The 22,462-nt window shown below is 49.0% G+C and overlaps 1 protein-coding gene and 1 long non-coding RNA gene across 3 annotated transcripts; one reads left to right on the top strand and one right to left on the bottom strand.

Annotated features, from left to right (window-relative positions):
• The first annotated feature begins 243 nt into the window (after window positions 1–243).
• LOC148007333 (uncharacterized) lies at window positions 244–12,438 on the top strand. The gene is made up of 3 exons (XR_015650700.1): window positions 244–464; window positions 6,699–6,871; window positions 9,033–12,438. It is a non-coding gene; the product is annotated as an uncharacterized LOC148007333 (long non-coding RNA).
• Window positions 12,146–21,389, bottom strand: Ccne1 (cyclin E1). 2 transcript variants are annotated; one of them, XM_087638985.1, is made up of 12 exons: window positions 21,120–21,389; window positions 20,703–20,748; window positions 20,512–20,599; window positions 20,206–20,274; window positions 16,651–16,799; window positions 16,401–16,536; window positions 14,573–14,719; window positions 13,875–13,970; window positions 13,624–13,758; window positions 13,406–13,517; window positions 13,151–13,308; window positions 12,146–12,792 (listed from the first exon to the last, which is right to left on the bottom strand). In XM_087638985.1, the coding sequence occupies exons 2-12, from the start codon at window positions 20,723–20,725 to the stop codon at window positions 12,670–12,672; spliced, it is 1,236 nt and encodes a 411-aa protein (XP_087495111.1). In that variant the 5' UTR covers window positions 20,726–20,748; window positions 21,120–21,389; the 3' UTR covers window positions 12,146–12,669. The 2 variants fall into 2 exon arrangements, with proteins under 2 accessions (XP_087495111.1, NP_001094291.1); NM_001100821.1 differs by having other exon boundaries at window positions 21,234–21,379.
• Window positions 21,390–22,462: the final 1,073 nt, after the last annotated feature.

Raw genomic sequence — 22,462 nt, forward strand, 5'->3', positions numbered from 1 at the left:
CCCAGCCCCGCCACCTCGCGGTGCGCGAGGAAGCCACGAGGCCCGAAGTCCCGCCTGCCCAGTGATCCACCTACGCTTTGCTCTGTTACAGAGGCGCGTTGCGTTAGCTTGACGCTGCGCAGCCGCAGTGGGTATGGGGCGGGGACAGGGGAGGGGCCGGATCGGAGGCGGAGGCTGTGGGCGGGCTCTGAAATCACGTGGGTAAACACGCTGCACGTGGAGCTCAGCCTGAGCCAGAAGGGCGGGGCCGCAGAATCAGAGGAAGGATGCCGGTAGGGTGTGCGCGCGCGCAGGGAGGTCTTGGGCAGCGCGGGACGCGAGCGGCCTGGTTCTGTCCCGAACTTCAGTTCCTTTATCCCGCTGCATTGGTGACAGCTGTGACGAAAGCAGGCCCAGCCCTAGGTGTCGGAACCACCCTACAAAATAACCCCACAGCGTGTGCGCTCACCCATTTCGCAGATGAGGTAAAGAAACTTGCTCCAAGCCACGTGGCTGGAAAGTGGCGTCACCAAGATCTGCCCTGGGAAGCTGGGCTCCTGAGGCTTGCTTTGTGGCGTGCGTGGCCAGAAGTTCTGGGGTCTCCAGCATTCTGCCCTTACTCTAGGGACTGCATTTGGTCCGGCCAACATGGCGAGGCCTATTGCCCTGTGCACAATAAGGTGACAGGGGTGCTTACTTTCCCAGCCAGCAGTCTAGAGGCGGGCGCAGGCCAAACGGTAGAGATCGTTTCCGTCTGGGTGTGGCGGGGACACCGCGGTGGGATCCGGACACCTGACCCTGCATCACTGCTCCTTAGACAGCTCCTCCTCCATTTCTTCGCCCTTTCCTTCTCCCCGAGCAGCACAGAGCCCCTTTCAGTGATGACGCCCAATGCAGCGGGTTCCTACCCTTCTGCCCCAAAGGGCCTCCTTTCCTCTCCTCCTCGTCCTCCTCCTCTCCCATCTGTGCCGCGTGACCGGGGGTGGGGTGGGGGGAGGCGCCGTACAAGGCGCAGTCCAGGCGTGGGGCCCAGCCAAGCTGTCATCCCGGACTGGCGGGCCTGAGGAGGCCTAAAAGGGGGGACCCGAGTGCTTGGGACTGGTAGGAAGTGTGATCCAGTCTGAAAGGCTGAGCTGCCAGGAGTCCCGGAGAGGAAGGCGCGCCCCCTTCAGGTTTAAGCGACTAGGTCCTGCGGCCCTAAAAACCCATACCTGGGCCCCTCCTAATTTTGGGTCTGAGGGTTCAGGAGCTTGTTATTAGGACATTCCATTAAACCGATCAGGGATCCTAGGCAGCTCGGTGTAGCAGTAGGCCCTGAAGCCAGCCTCAGTGTATGACCTTGGGCAAATTGCTGAACCTCCGTTTTTGTTTTTCTCAGTTTCTCCAGATTCATTTACCAATATGCCAGCCTCAATATGTCCCTCACTGATGGTGCTTCTGTCTTTATCTTCCTGTGCCCTCTAACCAGCATCCTTACACATTCAGCCACGTGTGTTGTTCCTCCCAGAACAACCATAGGGTTTTGGGCTCACTCCATGTGGTTGCTCTGTAGTGTACTGTACAAAGGCTTTCTGCAGAGAATTTGGAGATTTGGCTGGGGAAGACCCTCCTTCCGGCTGTCTCCTTCCCCTGAGGAAGCCAAAACACTGGGAGCCCTAGGACACAGTGGGAAGGAAGAATTAACAGAACCCTGCTGAGCTGTGCCCTGCCCTGAGGCTAGTGGGTAGCCCTGCTTCCCCCAGGTCAGTCACTGAAACTGTATAATGGAGTTAGTAACTTCTGGGGAGTGGGTGACTGTGGCTTTCCAGGTTCAGCAAGAGTCCTGCTGTGAAGTGCCGCATGCAGCTGTCCAGGAGCTCATCTCTTGCTGTTCAAGTCTTAACCAGGTTCTGTGCTATTTCTGTATCAGCTGCTTATGCCAGACCACTGACAGCCGCCCCCTCCCTCCCTTCAACCCTCCACTCCCCTTCTGTGGAGTCAGGTAGTTCTGATGGGCTGACTCCAGTTCTGCCTCAGGGACTGATTCATGCCACATGCCTGTCCTGCCCCAGCTCGGCATTCCTTGGCCACAGTGATTAGGGACCATTCTGCTAGAAACTTTGAGAAGGAAGTTCTGGCCGGCAGGAATGTCAACCTTAAAAGATACTAGAAAATAGCAAGTGGAGAATGAAGTCGGCACAGAACAAAGCCAAGCTAGGCAAAGTGGATGCCTCTCAACACCCAGATGGAGCCCTTCCTGAAACTAGATAGAATTGTGGTTTGGCTATTTCTCAGGATTCATAAATTTCTCATTTCTCCTTCTGAAAATTGTTATTCTTTAACCTCTTCTGACTTTTTAAGGACATCAGACCTTAACTACCACTTCTGAATGACATGTGGGACTTCAGGTCACACAGCCTACCAGAGTTCAGTCAGTCTACATGTCTCCATGGTGTATAGGGCAAGGCTTTTGCTTGCTCTGACTTTTGCCTATCTCTTGACCCTTGGTGACCTTGAAAGAGTGCTCTAACTCTTGGTCCATGACTATAACCCTAGGGCTCAGAATCTTGTTCTCAGCTAAGGGAAAGTGAACAAGCCATTGATCTCCCATGGCTTACTGGGATTTGGTGTTATCCTCCTGCTCTTGGCATGCAGTAGCCTTTATTTTTTTTAAAAGACTTATTTATTTATTCTATATAAGTACACTGTAGCCGTCTTCAGACACACCAGAAATACAAATGGTTGTGAGCCACCATGTGGTTGTTGGGATTTGAACTCAGGACCTCTGGAAAAAAGCAGTCAATGCTCTTAACCACTGAGCCATCTCTCCAGCCTCCAGCATGCAGGAGTCTTAAATGGCCATTCCTTTTCCACTTCTGTTGGTCTCCTAACCCTCTCTAACCATTCTGCCTCTCCCTTGAGCCCTCTCATAGATACCATGACTGACCTTGGGTAGTAGAAAACAGATGCGTTTTCTACTCTTAACTTTCCCCTCTAGATCCCAAGGCTCAGACACTCTGGGCACTTGTACAAGCACATCCAAAGGGCCACAGCTGCTACCCACCAGCAAGCCAGAGGGTGGGAAGTGTGAACACACAGGAGGGGAGGGGACACAGCTTGGGGATACAGACGGTGCGCCTCCCAAAATGTGCTGCTGCACATCTGCCCAGAGAAAGAGGGAGGCTCAGAGTCGCCAGCTTTTTGTTATTTTTACTTTTTGGTGCGAGGGGCCATCTGTGCAGGTTTGAGCTTGTCTGGAGGCAATGGGGTTGCAGATGAAATTCAAATACAGGCTTACTTCACAGGCTGTCATGCAGAGACTTTCTCCAGGAGCTGGGACGGCAGTGCTGGGTTTTGTGTGTGTGTGTGTGTGTGTGTGTGTGTGTGTGTGTGTGTGTGTGTGTTTTAATAGCATCAGCAAATGCCAGGCAGGGTCCAGCTGCTGTGCCTGTGAAACCTTCCACCAGCCCAACAGCTGGCAACCACAGTTCCCTCAGCAAAGGCCTTGGATCACCAGTCCAGTGGAGGGAACAGGGCAATAATGGCAGAGATGGAGCAGGAACAAATCTGATGCACCATTGCCTTTCCCTATAATGCGTCCACGAATTCGCTGCTGCAGATCATATCCCTATGGCTCTTGCTTCCCCCTTCCTTCTGTCCCTCTCTCCCTTCTTTTTTTGTGCTACCAGGAATTGAACCAAGGACCTTAATGCATGCTAGGCAAGTGCAGTCTACTGAGATAGAATCCCCTCACTCTTTTCACTTGAACTTTGAATCTTCCTGCTACAGTCTCCCGAGTACCTGGGGTTACAGGCTATGTCACCAGACTCAGCAGGGCCCTGGTGTAATGGCGTCTACTGCCTGACACCTGTACCCCAACCCCATCCCTACCCTATGCTGATGAAGTTTAGATGCACTTGATAACAGTCCCTTGTTGCTGGATGCTGGATGGATACTTCCTTGAGGCCTCTGCCCTGCCCGGGATGGCTAGCCACTTTGTCTTGGGGCTCCACTCAGCAAGAAAGGGAGAGAATCACAGGCAAGTTTAGAAAGTCTTCCATGATGTTCCTGACGCCTCAGTCTGGAGCCTGAGGTAAGAGGGCAATGACAGGTAGCCAAATACATTCAATGAAATAACAGCAGGGACCAAGGGAGTTAGCATGGTCTCTTTCCTCTTTCCTTCCCTCCCTCCCTCCTTCCCTCTCTCCTTCCTTCCCTCTCTCCTTCCTTTTGATTTCTTTCCTCTCCTTTTCTGCCTCCCTTCCTCTCCTCCTTCTTGCTTACCTTTCCCTCTTCTTTAATAAGGAGCCCTTGCTGAGTGTGGGGACGCAAGCCTTTAATTCTAGCTCTCAAGAAGGAAGCAGAGGCAAGCAGATGGCTGTGAGTTCAAGGACAACCTGGTCTACATAAAATCCTTTAATGAAGAGTAGGATTGGAGCCTCACAAAGATCTCCAGTCCTGAACAATTCATTCTCTCTCTCTCTCTCATGCACATGCACCTGCGCACGTACATGCACACACAGAGACAGACAGAGACTGCAGTTGCTCCCGGAGGCCAGGGTAGATTCCAAAATCTGAGGGCCTCCGAGTGGGATTACAGAAGAGCAAGATGGGGGAAGGGGAGGGGAGGTTAAGGTCAGGCACGGTCTGCCTTCACTCCTTGGGCACAGTCATGACAGAGAAAATGTGTACATAAGAGCTTCCGGGGCCTCCCTGGCTCTGGGCTCACATGGTGCTGACTAGCTGGGCAAACAGGCTTTTTCCCAATCAAACCAAAGAGACCAATTATTAGCATCAACTGGGTATGTTGACTGAAGTACCATTGATAGGAGCATGAAAGAAATATCATTGATAAGCCTACCTACCCTCCCCACCCTTCCCTTTGCTTGCATGAATCCTTCTCACTGCCTGCATCTGTCTCATCCTGCAGATGGGGTGTCCTTCCAGCTGGCTGGGTCCATGTTGAAGTGCACCCTCCTCAGGGAGTCAGTCTCGCTGGGATCTAAAAGCAAGGCTCTAAGGCCACACCACATCCCTGACGCTGCAAAATCAGCTTCTGAGGTAGATGCATTTGGACTTTCATCATGAGACAGAATGAAGAAGCTGAGGCAGCGGGGAAGCGTTTTCCCGCAATGTAGTATAGGGTCCAGTCCAGGAAGAACAAAGCCAGCCTTTGAGGGGAGGGTTTCAAGAGCCTCTCCACCTAGGATTCTTTCCCACGGCCGCCTATCAGAGCAGCCAGAGGTATTGGGCATCTGCCTTTCTGCATAGGACACCCTTTTAGGGAACAGCCTCGGAGTCTCACCTGCCCCACATGCTTTCGATGAGCTGAGGGTCAAAGATAACTTCCAAGATCCAAGCAGACCAAAAAGGTTAGGGGAAGGTGGAGCCCAACTGTCTCCAGGGTGACTTTTGCTCTATGCATTGTAGTGGGCCTCACCCACACGCACCCTGACCTCTAGAGAAATGAAACCGCCTTTGCATGAGAGGAAACAGGGGTTTCTTGAAATATGATTGCAACCCCCAAACGCCCCAAATTAGTCTTCGTCTCCATCTGGAAGAAGACCCCACAGAAAACAAAAGTCAAGCCTTCGGTGCTGACTCTGAACTTCTGGCCTGGGTACTGTGCAAGAACAAGCTGGGCCTCTGGAAAAACTGAGGCTCAGAGCTGTCAAACAGCCAAGCCAATGGCGATCGAGCCTACTCTGTGAGACAGTGGCTTGCAGGCTCAGATGTGTTTGAAACAAGGTAGAAGAAAATGTCTGTTTTTTTCGTATAGTGTGTGTGTGTGTGTGTGTGTGTGTGTGTGTGTGTGTGTGTGTGTGTGTGTGTGATTTCTTTATGTAGTCCATACTGTCCTTGAATTTGTAGCAGGCTCCCTACCTCTGCTTCACCTAGTGTTGGGATCCCAGGCAGCTTGGACTCCAAGGCGTTTGTATTAACGTTAGTAGTGGTTGAATATGTGCAGTTCTGGGATGAAATGTATACTTCCTTTTCTTTAAAAGCATTTAAAAATTTTTTTTAATGGATATGGAAGTTTTGCTTGAATGTATGGGCACCACATGTGCCCAATGCCAACAGAAATCAGAAGAGGGCATCAGATGCCCCGAAACTGGAGTTCCAGATGTGAGTCATGATGTGAGCACTGAGAGTTGAGCCCAGGTCCTCTGGGAGAGAACCAGTGCTCTTCAGCTGGTTTCTCCCTCCCTCCCCTCCTCTCTCCTTCCCTGCCCTCCCTCCCTCTTCCTTCTTTCCTTCCTAACTCACTCCCTTCCTTCCTTCTTTCCTCCCTCCCTCCCTCCCTTCCTTCCTTCCTTCCTTCCTTCCTTCCTTCCTTCCTTCCTTCCTTCCTTCCTTCCTTCCTTCCTAAGTCTTCTCCTTCTAAAACTGTTCATTTGAAAACAATTCTTTTCTGAAGACAAGGCCTCACTATCTTCTTTAAAGCCCTGGAGATCTCTCAGGTGCTGGGTTCCAGGTGTGTGGCATTCCGCCCAGCATGGTTTTCTGGTTTTGTTTGTTTGTTTGTTTGTTTGGAGAGTCATGATATCAGCAACATGTGTCTGTTCTAAGAAGACATGTACTGCATATATGGAGGTCAACAGCACTGGACCTGAGGCCACAATATAGAATACAGTTGGGCTGTATCTGGAGAGATACTGGCATGCAGGCACACTGCTTCCAGGGCTGCTCAGAGGGGAAGCCATGTCTGAATGCCAACTCTCAGTTTTTTACATTTTCAGGTTCCGTAGTAGTGTGTGTTGGCCTTGAACTCCCTGTCTTCCTGTGGTTGCAAATAGTTAAATAATAATAGCAACTCTGACCCGGGAGGACACCCACCTGCACTGCTCTGCACAGCCCGGAAGAGCAACACTGAGTGCAGGACCGAGAGAACCTCGATCAGAAGGCTGCTTGGGTAGGTACTTGTTCAGAACGACCCGGAACTTTCTGGATGGCTCTGTGAGTGCTGACATATCCTAACTTTGGGTGCTTAGCACATCTCTTCCCCAAAGCACATGACCCGTGTGTCTGATGTTGAAGTGCAGGTTAGGCTCCTGCATCTCATCCGACCTTTGTGACCCTTCCTGGAATTGGGGCTGTTGAGGAGTGGCTGCTTTGCTTAACTGAAGACACTGAAAGCATGGCCTCGGCTTGGTTCCTTCCATTCAGTCTATGTCTTGCTTTTCAGTCTTCACAGAAGAAGACAGTCTATGGTATAAGAACCCATCCATCTATCTGCCCATCCATTTGGAAACAAGTTTTTTTTTTTTTTTTTTTTTTTTTTTTTTTGGTTCTTTTTTTCAGAGCTGGGGACCGAACCCAGGGCCTTGCGCTTCCTAGGCAAGCGCTCTACCACTGAGCTAAATCCCCAACCCCTGGAAACAAGTTTTTAATGAGCACCTATTTTGTGCTGGGCCCCTGGTCTGGGCAAAGAAAAAGGGAGTGGCTGAGAGTGTGTGTATACTTGCGTATTCCATTTTATTTGTATCTATTGAGGCGGTCTTAATGCCTAGGAAGGCCATGAATACATGAGCCTAAGGTATCCTCCTGCCTCTCTTTTTAGTAGATGGGCCCCCATCTATGCCTCTGTACATTTTAAACTACTTTGTGATACAGTAGAATGAAACAGCCTGCAGGAAAACAGCAAGCTGGGCATGGTGGTACACGCCTTCAATCCCAGCCCTAGGCATGCAGGGGCAGGCAGGTAGATCTCTGTGGGTTAAAGGCCAGCATGGTCTACACAGAGAAACCCTGTCCTGAAAAAAAAAACGACAACCAAAAACCTTATTAAATACTTTCCCTTATTAATTCAGAGTAAAATTTTGGATCAAACCTGGGCCATTGTTCCATTGTGTTCTCTGCTCAGTCCTCTGGTTCAGTGGTGTCCTCACCCTCAATACCCATGACAGAGCAGAGGAACACTAGACTGGGATACAGGAAGCATGGCAGGAAGTGGCAGAGCAAGATCCCAGTGCAAAGGTGTCTGCTTCCAGAGTCCAGTGGAAACATTCTATTAGTGGAAGTCAAAAGAGGGGTGGGGCCACATAGGCAGCAATCGACAAGGTGCCTAGGACAGTGAGCAGTCACTTGAGCTGGACTGTCTTAGAAGTTACTGTTGGCCTGTAAGCCTAGAACCTAGGGAGGATGAGGCAGGAGGATTGTGGGCTAGCCTGGAGTATATAATAACTCATGTGCGCATGTACACACACACCCCTCCATTTCAGAGGGAGGGAGAGACAGATTAGTGCATTAGTGCTTGGGTGGTGGTGCACACCTATAATCCCAGCTACTTGGGAGGCAGAGGCAGGAAGATCATAAATTCTAGGCCAGCCTAAGCAATTTAGCAAGGTCAGATTTAAAGGGGGAGAGAGGGCTGAGATGTTGCTCAGGGGTAAAGCGCTTAACGTGCAAAATATAAAGACCTGAGTTGGGAACCCTAAAAGCAACATAAAACCGGATGCTGTTAGCACACATCTGTGACCCCAGATCTCCCACAAACAGATGGGAGGCAGAGAATTCCTGGAAGCCTGTGGACCAGATAGTCCAGAGCATGCAATGAGTGAACACACAGATACAAGATCAGGAACAATTAAAAAGGGAAGGTTGACAGTAAGTCCCTTAGATGGTATTCATAAACCCCTAAGACCAAAATAAAATGGGCCCTGCAGGTCCCAAAATAAGATGGCTCAACAGGTTGACCCCTGAAACCTACATAGTGAAAGGAGAGAACTGACTCTCAGTTGTACACACACACACACACACACACACACACACACACACACACACACACACATGAATACAGGAAGTGTGGGAGCTGTTGGTTTTAGATGTCCCTTGCCTTCCTTTTACACCCCGTGTTCTGCAATTGTCTCCTACAGTACCACGGGACTATGTATAACTGAGCAGCTTCCCTCAATGTCTGCCCTGAGACCTGCTCTGAGCATCAGGCACCCTGTCCCTCCTTACTAACCCCAGCTTCCTGCAGCTCAGGCACCACACCCTTCTTCGGTTTGACATGCAGTCTCTGTCACTTTTTTTTTTTCTTTTTGGTCTTATCTTCCTGTACTCCACACTAGGAACACTTTTTTGCAGACTGCCAGAGAGAAGTCGACAGCCACACGGAGCCTGGCAAGGTGGGCAGCACCTACAATCCCATCATGAGAGGCTGAGACCAAAGCATTGCTAGTTTCAGGCTGGCATGGACCATACAGCAGAACTGTCTCCAAAGACAGAGCTCCAACAGCAGCAGCAGCAGCCCTGTCCCTGAGGTCACCCCAATCCTGCGCTGCTGGTGCTCCCTTGCTTTGTCTGCCCTGCTCCATCATTGGTGGTGCCCAGCGTTCAGTAGAGGCCCCCAGGAAGGAACTGCATGCATTAAAGTGGAAAAGCCAGCATTAGAGCTGAATCTCCAGGGCCAGTCTGATGCTACACGTTTTAGAGTTGGGATTGATGAGAAAAATGACTTAACACTGTTTTTATTTAATAAGAGACAGCATTGTCTTCCCCATCCGAGGCTCCTTGGAAACAGTACCAGGTAAGCGAGTGAAACTGAGCGCATTAGAGTTTTCTGGAGTTAAATTCGGAATTAGGACAAAGTAGGGAAAAAAAATCTATGCTCATTGAATAGGAAATGCAATTGTCTGTCAGTGCAGGAACTGAGTGTCTGCAGCAAATTGTATTTAGGGCTCTATTGTCGCAGGCAGATTAGCTAATGCTCAGTTTTAAGTGTGGGCTCCTAATGCTGTTACTCCTGGTTAACTCTGCCTGGTAGGTAACCTTGTGGAACAAATGACTGCCTTGCTTGAATAACATATTTGATCAAATAGGACAATTCTTTCAAAAATTGAGTTCTCTGTGGCAATTTGAGACCTGTAATCAGCAAATTAGATGATTACAGCAGGGATAAAAATAGTCTTCTAACAATGTCCAAGGTATAAATGTGATTTGAATTTTAAACTACTGAACATGTGGTAGGAAAATGCACGGTTGGGTAAATAGGACGAGACATTATCAGATCTGATTTCCCTTCTATCCCTGCTCTGAGCTCTGGCCTAATTTTGTCCAAGTACCCTCCCGTCTTGTCTGCAGCTGAGTTAGGAGAGATGGATCAGACACTGTGTTCGTGTCTTAAGGGGCACTCTCTCCACACACCTATCTGCCTCGAAAAAGTCACATGACCTTAATATCACTCATTTATCCATCCACTTGGTATGAAATGACTTCTGTAAGACAGAAAGCTGCCTGAATACCCCCTGGGGAAGACAGCATGGGAAAGCCGTCTTTGACACCTACAGACCAGTGTCTTAGGCAACACTCAGAAGCGACACTCGTAAACCAATCAATGTGCTACTGTGTCCCCATATCAGATGTAGGCCCATGCTATCTCTCCTTTACATTCTTCTGGTCATCCTGACTCGGACTTCCCCGATCACCTGGCCTCAGCTGCTCTTGAAGAGAATAGAAAAAACATTTCACATAGGTCTATAGAGCCAAACCAGAGGCCACATCAGCCACAATACTGTCACCAGAAGATAGGAGCTAAGGGACTTATCTCACTAGTGATTCCCTTGGTTTTATGATGGAGCCATGGAAATTACCAATTATTAAAGGCTTTATTCACTCATGAAGAATTGTCTTTTATTAGCACAAATGGTGCATTTGCTCTGACATTACCACTTGATTCGAGGCATGACAGTGCACACCTATAATTCCAACACTAAAGAGGCTGAAAAAGGAGGATTGCTTGAGGCCAGTGTGGGTTACAGAGTGACTATCAAATCAGAAACATAACTGGCTTCTGATTTGTGTGTATATACACACACACACACACACATATATAACATAAATATAGGGTCTTAAATATAGCCCAGGCTATCCTTGGATTCTGAGTGCTAGGATTAGATGTGGGTCCCCATGCCTGGTAGCCACTGCTTTTTAAGACAAGATGTCTGCTTGGGGCTTAAAAATGTTATCTTGGTATAGTGGCACACACCTTTAATCCCAGCATCCAGGAGGCAGATGCAGGTAGGTCTCTGAGTTCAAGGCCAGCCTGGTCTACAAAGCAAGTTTCAGGATAACTAGGGCTGTTACACAAACCTTATCTTGAAAAAAACAACAAAAAGCAAAAGTGTTGTTTGAGTGATGCTATTCGGTGTGATTTGTTTAGTTTTTGTCTGTGTAAATGCTTCACTTCGCACCACATGCACAGTACTGAAGGAAGCCAGAAAAAGGCAATAGATCTCCTAAGACTGGAGTTACGGAGGTTAAGAGCTCAGGATCAAACCTGGAAGAGCAGCCAGTGCTAACCTCTGAGCCATCTTTCCAGCCCTATGTGTAGGTTTCTGATACACTTACTAGCAAGACTAAAAACTTCCAGAGCTATTTATAGCTTTTAAGCAATGTCAAAGAAATAGAATATACCTCCAACTTTATAACAAACAATATAATCTAAAATGGCTACCTTCTATTTTAGATTTTTGAAAACCAAGTTCAAATGAGAAGTTGAATAAGTGTCATTTAGCCTGCTCGGTCATCATCCCATGTGTGCATACCCACACTGAAGCATTGCCATTTAAAGTAAAATGTTACCAACGAAGGTGATGGCAGTGTACATGCAAGGTTTCACGTGAACAGCGGCCCACAGCGGGCCCATCAGGAAATTAACCGCCGCAGTGGCCTGCCCTTCATTTCAGCTGTCAGTTCACTGCAGCACACCCCATTCACTCCTGTCTTCTGAGACAGGGCCTTCCTCAGTGGCCTAGGGTAGTAGGCCAGAACCTTGGATTTTCCCATGAGCTGAGACTCTAGGTGTGCCAAGGTTCACTTTCCTCTTAGAGGCAGTTTCAGGCTACTCTGTTAAATTGTTTAAACAAAATGTCTTACATCTTTCATAATTTGGGTAAGGGTGAAGACCATGAATTATATAGCTCCATGACCTGTAACTGCTCTGCAGAGGACAGATGGGACTAGTGAGACACCCTGGGTATGGAACACCTCCCCAAGCACAGCCGCCTGTGTAGGGCATTGTGGGAGAAGAGCCTCACGGAAGCCCAGGCTATGCAGCAAGCTCTAGGCCAGCCTGGGGTGCATTGCAAGACTTTCTCAAAAATTATGAAACCAAGAGAACTTGGTAGAGCCACTCTAAAAGAGAACTGCTAGTTTCTGATACTGCAGAGTTAACAACAGCTGCTTCAAAGATAGCATTATCTTTATTAAAAATTGATAGACGTAGCAGCACTTACAAAACAAGAGTTCATGAAAGGCAGGATATGCTGTCAGCTGACAGTGGAGAAGGGCAGCTCAGGCCAGGCTGTGGCTCTGCATCCCATGCTTGCTCACGACCACTCGCCGTACCCTATCAACAGCAACCCTGCGACACCCAGCAGAGGCCAGCAAGCACCATGGCCTCCTTAACTTCAAGCTTTTGCCGTCTGTGTGAAGAGTCCAGTGGGTCAAGTAGCACCCTCCTTAGCAGCTTCTGGAGCACTCAGTGGTGTTCTGGAGGTGGCTGGTGTACTCGACCCTATAGTTAAAACACCTAGCATTCAATCAAAGCACTTCCGTCCAAGGCATCTTGTAGACCCCTGCTGCTCTGGAAGAGACACCTCTCCACAGAGCATAGCATCTGCAGGGGCTCCTGACCTCCAAGGCAGCACAAGGAGCTCCAGGCAGCTGCTTCCACACCACTGTCTTTGGAGGCGATGGCAGGTCTGGTCATTCTGTCTCCTGCTCACTGCTCTGCTTCTTACTGCTGTGTGGGGGTGTCAGGACCCCACTCGGAGGAGGAGAAATCCTATTTTGTTCTGACAATATGGCTTTCTTTGCTTGGGCTTTGTCCTACATAAGATAAGACGGAAAGTTGTCAAAGTGAAAGAAAGTGTCATTTTACTTGATGTATGTTTTTAATATGGGGGCTAGAGGGAGAAATAGTAAAAATTATAGTTAGGTATAGTGGCAAACTTGTAATCCTACCATTTGGGAGCAGAGGTCAGACTTTTTTTTGAGTTCTAGGTCAGCCTGGGCTATATCTAGTAAGACCTGATCTCAGTAAACAAGCCCTCTCGCAGTCTATGGTCTGCAGATACTGAGACACAGGATGTATGGACCAGAAACATTCTTAATGGAATCAGAACTGGCTTTTCCTTAGGCGGCATTGGTTAAGTACTTGTCTGATGGGAGCAAGGGGATTACTGACCAGCAAGTCCAAGCTGTTGGTGTGGGTCTGGATGTTGTGGGAGTCTTCCATGGGAACTCCCCGGAAGTGCTTGAGCTTGGAACTTCCCATCTCCCGGATAACCATGGCGAATGGAACCATCCACTTGACACACTTCTCTATATCACACCACTGATAACCTGCCAGTAAAGAAGTCAGGCTCAATCCCCAGCTGATGATAGCTGGCTTGTACCCTGAAGTCACCTTGTCTGTGATCTCACAGCAAACCCAACCTACCTGAGACCTTCTGCATCAACTCCAACGAGGAAAAATGATACAAAGCAGAAGCAGCGAGGACACCATAAGGAAATTCTAAGCAGCCAACATCCAGGACGCACAGGTCTAAAAGCTGAGGGAAGACAGGAGCGCTAAGACAAGATGCCACATGAAGCTTCTAGAAGCTTCTAGATGTGCCTCACACATACACACAGCGGGGAAGCAAGAGGCCCACGTACCTCTGCGATCTGCACGAAGACCTGCTGTGGGTACTGAGGCATCAGCACTTCTCCCGTGTCGTTGACGTAGGCCACTTGGACATAAACATTCAGCCAGGACACAATGGTCAGGGGGCTTAAACGCCACTTAAGGGCCTAAAAGGAAAGAATTCAGTTGTAAAAAGTTCAATCGCAGTCCCTGTCACCACAGGCCTAGCTGGATAAGACCCACTGGGCAACAACCCCCCTCCCGATATGAATGTGTAACCTGCCTTCATCATCATCAGTTCCATGGTAAGAATTTCATCCCCGGAGCAAGCACCATCAGTAACATAAGCAAACTGGTGCAACTTTGGAGGGTAGATTTCCTAAAAGGGAACAGAAAGAAGATGCTATTAGAAGAAACCGTTCCACGATGGCTCTAGCATGCTGATGTGGGTAAAGGATACACTCAGTGGCTCTCAACACTGGTTTACTTCAGCAACCGAAAGCATGTTAGTCATAAGAAGAAACACTAGCTAGAGCTACAGAGATTTGGTTTCAAAAAAGGATACTTCACAGATAAATGGACCCATGGAATAAACCAAACCTTAGACTTTTTCACTTACCCTATAATCTATAAACAAATCCATAACATCCCTTTTTATATTGTTTTGAGAGGGCAAGCAGGCTTCAAACTGCCCATTCTTCTACCTCAACTGCCCAAGGCTAGGAGCCCTACACCACAATTTCAACCTTTCAGTCCCAAGGTCAACTCTGATTAAAGACTACTGATTTAAATGATCTATGCACCTAATCCTTATCCGCCCCCCACCCCAACACTGCCTTAAGCTTAGAAGCCTAAGAGTTAAGAGAATTCAAGATGTATATGACAGCCACTCATAGGGGCAAAATTTAAGAAATAATGGTTATTACACAAAGAACATTAGGGAGGATTTTTTTTTTTTTTTGGTTTTGTCATTCTTTTTACCTCAAGTTTAGAAGCAATAAATAAGGCTGAAATCCCAATAAGCTGTAAAAGTGTTTTTATGATATTCTGTTGTGATGCCATGTAACGATCAAAGAAGTCCTGTGCCAAGTAGAATGTCTCTCTGTGGAGCTTATAGACTTCACACACCTGGAAAAAAGGCTCCATGTTAGAGCAGGTTCTCGAGGGCAGCACAAGCAAACCTGCCTGAGTTTTGACATAGTAAGAAAGCTAACCGGTTGCTTTTATGAAAGGCTGTCACCCTACTCCTCCTAAGCGTAGCCCAGTGAGACCCTGGAACTAAGGGCACTATGACTTATATACGAAAGCAAGAGCAAATCAGACAGCCTGTCTGATCAAAGTAGCATTTTTAGAGAGACCAATTCCTCACTCCACAAAGCCTACAGTTCTCAAAGAATGCAACCTCCTTTACAAGTTTCACTGTAACTCAGAAAAAGAAGTGCTATATTCTTCACAGCTGAACAACACCAACTACATTCTTTTTGACTTTTTTGAGACTGGGACTTACTATGTAGCCCTGGCTAGAAATGGAACTTGCTGTGTAGACCAGGCTGGCCTTGACCTCAGAGCTCCACCTGCCTCTGCCTCCTGAGTGCTGGGATTGTGTGTGCCCCACTCTCAGCAGCTTTTGTTTCTTTTGCAGTAGTGAGGATGTAGTCAGCAGGCTGTGCCATGACTCCTGGCTTATACAGTATTTTTAATCTGCACAACTTTGCACCCAAAGCACTTCTTGAAGATTAGACAAGAAGCTCAGTGAGCACGGGCTAGTTATCCAGGACCTGAGTTTGGTTCCCAGCACACACAGATCGGCTCACAACTGCCTGTAACTCTAGCTGACACCCTCTTGACCTCTGAACACATCAACACAGTGGCACACAGAGATACATATAAATCTCTAAAAAGGAAGAAAGGCCCACTTGTGGTGGTATACACTTATAATTCCACTACTTGGGAGGAGGAGATAGAAGTTTAATGTATCATAGCAAGTTCAGGGTCAGCCTGGGCTACATGAGAGCCTGTGTAGAATAAAACTGACTCAAATTTAACCAATTTGTCTGACCCAGGCCTGTAAAGCCACAAGTCAGCACAGACTGATTCTAGGTCTGGTCCCAGTAGGATGCATAGAAAGTAGAGACACTGCCTTTCCAAAGGGTAGGCGTCCCTACAACTTTGAGTTACTCATACCCCCTGCACTTTCTAGAGGTAAACCTGCCAACATGATTCTTCCACTCCTTAAAAGAAAATGCCATTTCTTACTACAAGTACCCAGGAAGGTCCCTTGAATCCAAGTGCTACAAGTCACTCGAAGTTCACCCCCAGCAAGAGGTGCCCCACTAATCTAATTTCACTTTCTTTTGACACTACTGGAGATTCAGTTCAGCCTAGGGTCTCATTCATGTTAGATCATCAGACTGATCACCGTCAGCCTTTAAATGTCATTTAAAAAAGGTTTAATGATTAGCTTGTTAGTCTGTGGGCTCTTTTGTTTGTTTCTTGAGCACCTGGAATGGAACTTAAGGCCTAGACTGTGCAGGCAAACCACTGCTCCCCATGTATTGACCAACAGATGTATTGACTGTACAGAAGTAGGGAAATGATTCTCAATGTGATTAGAACAAGACAGCCAACTCGAGCATGGACACTCGAGGTCTGACTCTTACATATAACCTGTTCATATAAACGAAATGCCAACTTTAATGTCTAAGGGACAAAATTATTTCAGAAATGTCAATAATTTAGAGAGAGATTGCAGCAGCATAGAGAAATCTAGCAATGGTGATGCTCTAGCAGCCAGGACACTCATGCTCACCTCCATCAGCCAGTCCAGAAGAACTGCTCTCATCCTCGCCTGCAGGAGAGGGTGGCGCTGCAGAAAGTGCTCATCTCTCAGGTAAGTCTTCTCTTTGTTTAACATGATCCTCCAGACCTCTTCTCTATTGCCCCAACTGTAAAAAGAAAAAGGCAACAAAAACCTCAGATCCATGTCATCTGCACCCACACTAATGTAGACCAGAAAGACAAATGACACTCAGAAGCCATGGATCAAAGTCAACACCTACTTCAAGACGGGAAGTGGGGAGGCTCTGGGCGGTCTGATTTTCCGAGGCTGAAATGCAGTCTTGGGGTACTCAAGCTCATTGTCCTCTTCTTTGTTAGGGGTGGGGATGAAAGAGCAGGGGTCCACGCACGCTGAATCATCATCCCAAGGCTGCCAATCAAATACACGGCAATGTGTTAAGAGGTAAACCAGCAACTTGTCCACTCATGGACTGGCAAATTAGCTGGGCTCGACATGCTGGCCTTGGTCAACATGGAGAAACAAGCCAAAGGCATGCCTCACAAAGATTCCATGTCACTTCTGTAACTAACTTATTAGAAAGCATGGACATCAAATGAAATACTCAGGTGGCCAACTGGACACAAAAAGTAGCTTATATTACCAAAAAGATTTGATCATATATATATGGAACAGGGACCTTTGGTTTTCCCTAACTCAATCAGTACCTCATTAGAACTAAATCAAGTTGTGATCACAGGTCAAACTAATGAGCTCAAAGAAATGATTTCATAGCCTATTAAATAGCCCATGTTATTCTAGTTCCGTAAGATTCAACGCCTCTGCCCTCCCCAGGCACCAGGTACAAACATGGGACAGACACACAGATAGGCAAAACATTCACATACTTAAAAATGAGTAAAAAAAAAAAAAAAAAAAAAAAAACAACAACAACAGAGGCATTAAGCACGCAGTGACCGCTGGTGCAGAAGCCCTCCATCTTAAGATTGCATCCTAGGCATCGTTTCATTCATTTGTTGACAAGTCTTACCTATGTAGTCCAGATTAATTTCTAACTTATGATCCTCCTGCCTCATCTCTTAAATGCTGGTTAGAAGAGCACACCACTGTACCTGGCACCAGCAGCCATCTTATTTTAAACAGAGGCCATTAGTGACTAGAAAATAAAACAGGTATGCCCGGGATGTCTTCCTGAATTCAACCCCTGTTCTCGCAGTACCCAGACCATTTCCACAGAACCCCATTTCCAATCCGTGCTGCATAAAGCTTCTCTCTGCTCAATGGAGAAAGAATTGAGCATGCAAATTATTCACAACAGCTCCTGCCAGCTGTTCAAGAAAGGCAGCTTCCTTTCAGTTCTGGCTTTGTATGCTTGGTATAGCATCACCGGCCCTGACTCAAAAGGTTCACAATTACCACTACAGGAAGTTGCTCTTCAATCAAGAACGAGTTCTTTTGAAGGTGTAAGTTAGGTGCCATTCTCCATGGCCAGGTGCCTGGCACATCTGGGAGCAGGCCTTTAGAGATAAACTTAGCAGTTTCCAACCTGCAATTCACAGACAGATGAAGTGTGCCTTCAGTAGACGTTTTAAGAAGCCAGTGGAGAAGGCAGAATAATTAAGTCTGCTTTTGAGTGTATGTGAAGTTTTATAAGATGCCAGATCAGCCTGACTTTGAGATCAACCGCAACTATGGCTCACCACCTTTTATCCTTATACTATATCTCTCCCTTATGCAAAGCAAGCAGAAAAATGACTGACTAGTATTCGGCTTGAAATAAGAAAGTTCTGTCCTGACGGGTATAGTGACTCGTGCCTTTAATCTCAGCACTCAGAAGTGCTCATGCAATCTTTGGTACATAGTCGGAGCCCATCTCAAAAACAAGCAAAAAACCAAATACAATAAAGTTAAAAGGTTTTGTGAAAAAAGTAAATAAGAAAGTGGACATGCAGCCATTTAGAGTAAGTGGTTGTGTGCATGCTTCTAATCCTAGCACTCTGGAGGCTGAGGCAGGGAGGGGATCACTGAGTTCAAGGTCAGCCTGAGTTACATAAAGGGCCCTGTGTTTTTTTTTTTCTTCTTTCTTTAAAGATTTAAGGCTGCCTTCAGACACACCAGAAGAGGGCATCAGATCTCATTACAGATGGTTGTGAGCCACCATGTGGTTGCTGGGATTTGAACTCAGGACCTCTGGAAGAGCAGTCAGCACTCTTAACCACTGAGCCATCTCTCCAGCCTGGGATCCCGTTTTAAAAACAAAAATAGTAGCTGAAGATAAGAACCAAAGGTCTCTGTGGGCTTTCAGTATTATTGAATTTAGTATGAATCCTGTCACTGGGCTGAACTTAAATCCAGAAAAAAATTCTAAGCAATTAAAACCCAAACAGACAAAACTACCCACCCCAAATTCTGGCTTTATGAATCTTCACAGAAAAAAAAATAGTTATTTTTAAGCTATCTACTCTAGAAATTCAACATGAGAACACTTTCTCATGACTGGACTCCACTCATGTGCTATGACCCTCATCCCCACAGTGCAGACGAGGAGCCAGTCCTTTCTTGGACACTCTGGGCACTGCTGTTACTCCTGAGATGTGAGCCTGAATTTCCACAACGCCAACACTGATGGCTGAGCTTCACTCTCGCTTGGACGTTTCTGTTCAAAGCACAGCTGGCAACACGAACAATCTTGAATTCTACAAAGCATGGTTTATCTTAATAACAACTTGCTGAAGGTTTTAAGGGAAATGATGGGAGAAAAAAGAATGTGAGATGCACTTTCCTTCTGTTGGGGCTACTTTTTTTTTGAACAGGAAGAAAACCTGACCCTTTAATGTCTAGTGGGGTTCTGCCTAGAAACACACATTACTGCAGCCCTAGCTGGCGGAACATCATTGCCCAGAAGACATTCTTCAGAACCAGCTGTCTCTCCCTGCTCTCAAAGTCACCGCTAGCCTCTTTGGGAGAAGAGAGATGAGGTCAACAGAATACTGTTCCTGCTCAGCTTTATCTGTGATGAAGGTTGAAGGTCTCACCAACTACTTTGGAGATAGGCTGCTCCCCCCACTGGAGCCATAACTATAGTCTCCAGCCATCTCTGGAGGCAAAGAGATAATACAAGCTCTCTCTGCAAGGATCTTCTGAAATTATGATACCATGCTGCATTAGAAAGATCTGGCAAGCGCTCCACAGGAGGGGACAGAAGTGGAGCGGCCAATGAAATACTGGTTCAGACACACGTCATCACAGACCCTTGCTGAGGCCATGTAAACGTCCAGACAGCGGTAATCAATGCAGTCAGCTGACGGTGGAACATTCTGGGCCACATAGGAGAAAAGTTTTTTTTTTATTTTTTGCTCCAGGATCTTACTATATGGTCTGGGCTGGTGTGGAACCCTGATTGCCCACCTCTGCTTCTCTGCTGCTGGGATTAAGAGAAGTCCCAAGTATGGATGAGGGAGAAATAGTTGAGAGTCCTATCCCCCAGCTAGCCTTTGTCAGTAAGACTGCAGGCCCAGCTCTGCTCTGGGCTTGCAAAGGATTCTGGGTTCTAAGACTCAGTTTCCCCTGGGTTTAGAAAGCACAAATTATATGGCACTCACTCTGGTTCCTCCAGGTATCAATCAGTACCTGTAACCTTCAAGGTGCCATTCAGGAAATGCAAACCCTTCCCACAACCCCAGGCCCAACAGAGACCAGGCCACACTGACAGGCTCCAGAGGCTCAGCCATGTGGCCTGTGGCTCTGGTTTGGGAAACTTGGAAGAAAGAAAGCATGGAACTCAAGAGGCTGAACACCCTGTAGGCAGCAGACCTACCTGACTGCTATCCTGGCTTTTCACAGTCTTGTCAATCTTGGCAATTTCTTCATCCGGATCTTGCAAAAACTAAAAACAAAAAAATTCCCAGTTCACCAAGGGTCCACACGGTGCAACCCAAAGACAAAAACACAAGAGAAAAGAGGGAAAAAAGTTTTTTAGGTTCTGAACGGCATTCAACTAATGGAAACCTCCCCATCAACTAATTCTCTTCACTAGTAGGTGAGAAGACCCAAATTTGGTACCCAGGTAAGATGAAATGGGGGTGGGGGGGTCCCCTTCCCAACCTGTATCCTTTGTACTCACAACGGCCACATTTGCCTTCCTTTTTCTGGATCGGACTGAGAGGTCGGAGCCACCTTCTTCTTTCATGTTGCTGTGGTCCTTCGAGTCTCTGCAAAGGCATGGTGTCATGGGGTGCTGCTCCCCCAAAACTCATTCTGCCCCTCCCCCACCGCTACTCACCCTTACCCTCCCGCAGCAGGGAGGCCACTCACCTCTCCTTCCTCTCCCTTGGCATGGCTCAGGACTTGGAACTCAGACCTGGGAGGACATCAAGTAGGCATCGTGGTGAGCACGGCCCGCAGAGGGGACCCGAGTCCTCCAGTTCGTCCCGGGCACCCCTCCCCCCTCCCGCGCGGGCGGCGGTGGCGGCGGCGGGAGCCTCCCGGGCCCGGAGGCCGGCCGGGAAAATGGCCGATGGGCCCGGGTGGCTTGTCACCCGCAGGCGCCCCCGGCAGCCTGCGACCCTGGGTCCGAACCTGAGGTTGAGGATGGAGGCCTAGCCGACCTTTGAGAGGACCCCCCGCTCCATCACCGCCCTCGGGGCCGGGGCTGCCTCAGTGTCCCTTTCTACACCTACCCCCTGACTCGTCTCTCACAGCCACCCTAGCCGGGGCACCCCGAGCTGATACCTCAGGGGACCGGGTGACCGGGTCTCGCCCCACCCCCACCCGGGCCCGGTCCGGTCGGACCCGGTCCGGAAACCTGGGAGTCGAGGGAGTCCCGGGAATCCAGGCAGCCCGTACCCGAAGCTGTGTCCGCCGCAGGCAGGCGCGCTCGAGCGGACAGGAGGCCGACGGCAGGCGGGAAGCAGGAGGCGGGAGGCGGCGGCCGAGCGCGCGGCGCTGGCGGGATCCGCGCCTGCCCCCTACACCGCGCTAGCTGTCGAGCCGGCTGCTCCTGCGCCCGGCTTCGAGCGGGACATTTAAAAATCCCAGCGCGCGGTACCGGCCCCGTCCCGCCCTCGCGCCCCGCCCCGCGGGCAGCGAGCCCCTCAGCGGCCGCCGCAGGCCCAGGGCCCGCCCCGTCGCCGCGCGGACCAGCGAAGAGCTCTGGTTGAGGCGGGGCTTCCCAGAGGGCGTGTTCTAATATGGGCGTGTCCTGCACAAAAGGGGTGGGGCTAGATGTCAGGGCCTGCGCGCCGGGGGCGTGGTGCGGACGTGGTGGGCGGGGCCTGATCGGGGCGGGACGCGGGAGAGTCGAGTGGCGCGCGCGGCTGCGGGGCGGGCTCGCTGACGCGGGAGAATCTTGGCGCGAGCGCCCGAAGGATTAGGAGCTTGCGGGGCCGCGAGGAGCCGCGTGGGCCGCGCAAGTGGAATGTTACCTCGGCAGATTGCAATAATCGGCGGCCGGGCTTGACCGCAGTGATGCACCTGAGGGCCGGGCGTACAGAACCCGTCGTCCGCCTGTCTCCCGCGCGCGCGCACTGTCCTTCCCGGCTCGTCCTCCCCGCCCCTGAGACACAGAGTTCCGGGCCGAGTCCGGTGCGTGGGTGTCCCCAAGGTCACAACAGCTCCTGGGACCGGAACCAGCATTCAGGCTGCTGCTGTTAGATCTCATGTGGACCAGCAGCAGGTCCTTTAATCTGTCAGTGTCTCTAGATCCATTCATTCATTTGGCTATCCAAGCACATTTCTGTGCCTCTAGCCCAACCCGCCTGCAATAGGCCTCTCTGACCCTCAGGTCCACATGAGGTGAGGCAGTCTCCAGCATAAAATTCTACTCCACGTGTTTTCATCAACCTCAGAATAAGCACATGCCTCACAACGTGAAGTGACCCTCAGCCACCCAGACCTGACCTTCAGCCCTCCGCCTGAGCTGCTGGATCCAGTATTCGGTGCCCTTTCTCACCCCAGAGCCCCAGTGCTTGCAGTACTCTCTCCTGACCCATTCCAGCTGTTTGTGTTTCCGGAAAACTTGAAGGCCTATGGTAACCACTTCCTCTCCAGCATACCTTTCCCCAGGACGTCCTCTC

This window comes from Rattus norvegicus, chromosome 1, assembly GCF_021556685.1.
Source record: "Rattus norvegicus strain SHRSP/BbbUtx chromosome 1, alternate assembly SHRSP_T2T, whole genome shotgun sequence".
Lineage (NCBI taxonomy): Eukaryota > Metazoa > Chordata > Mammalia > Rodentia > Muridae > Rattus > Rattus norvegicus.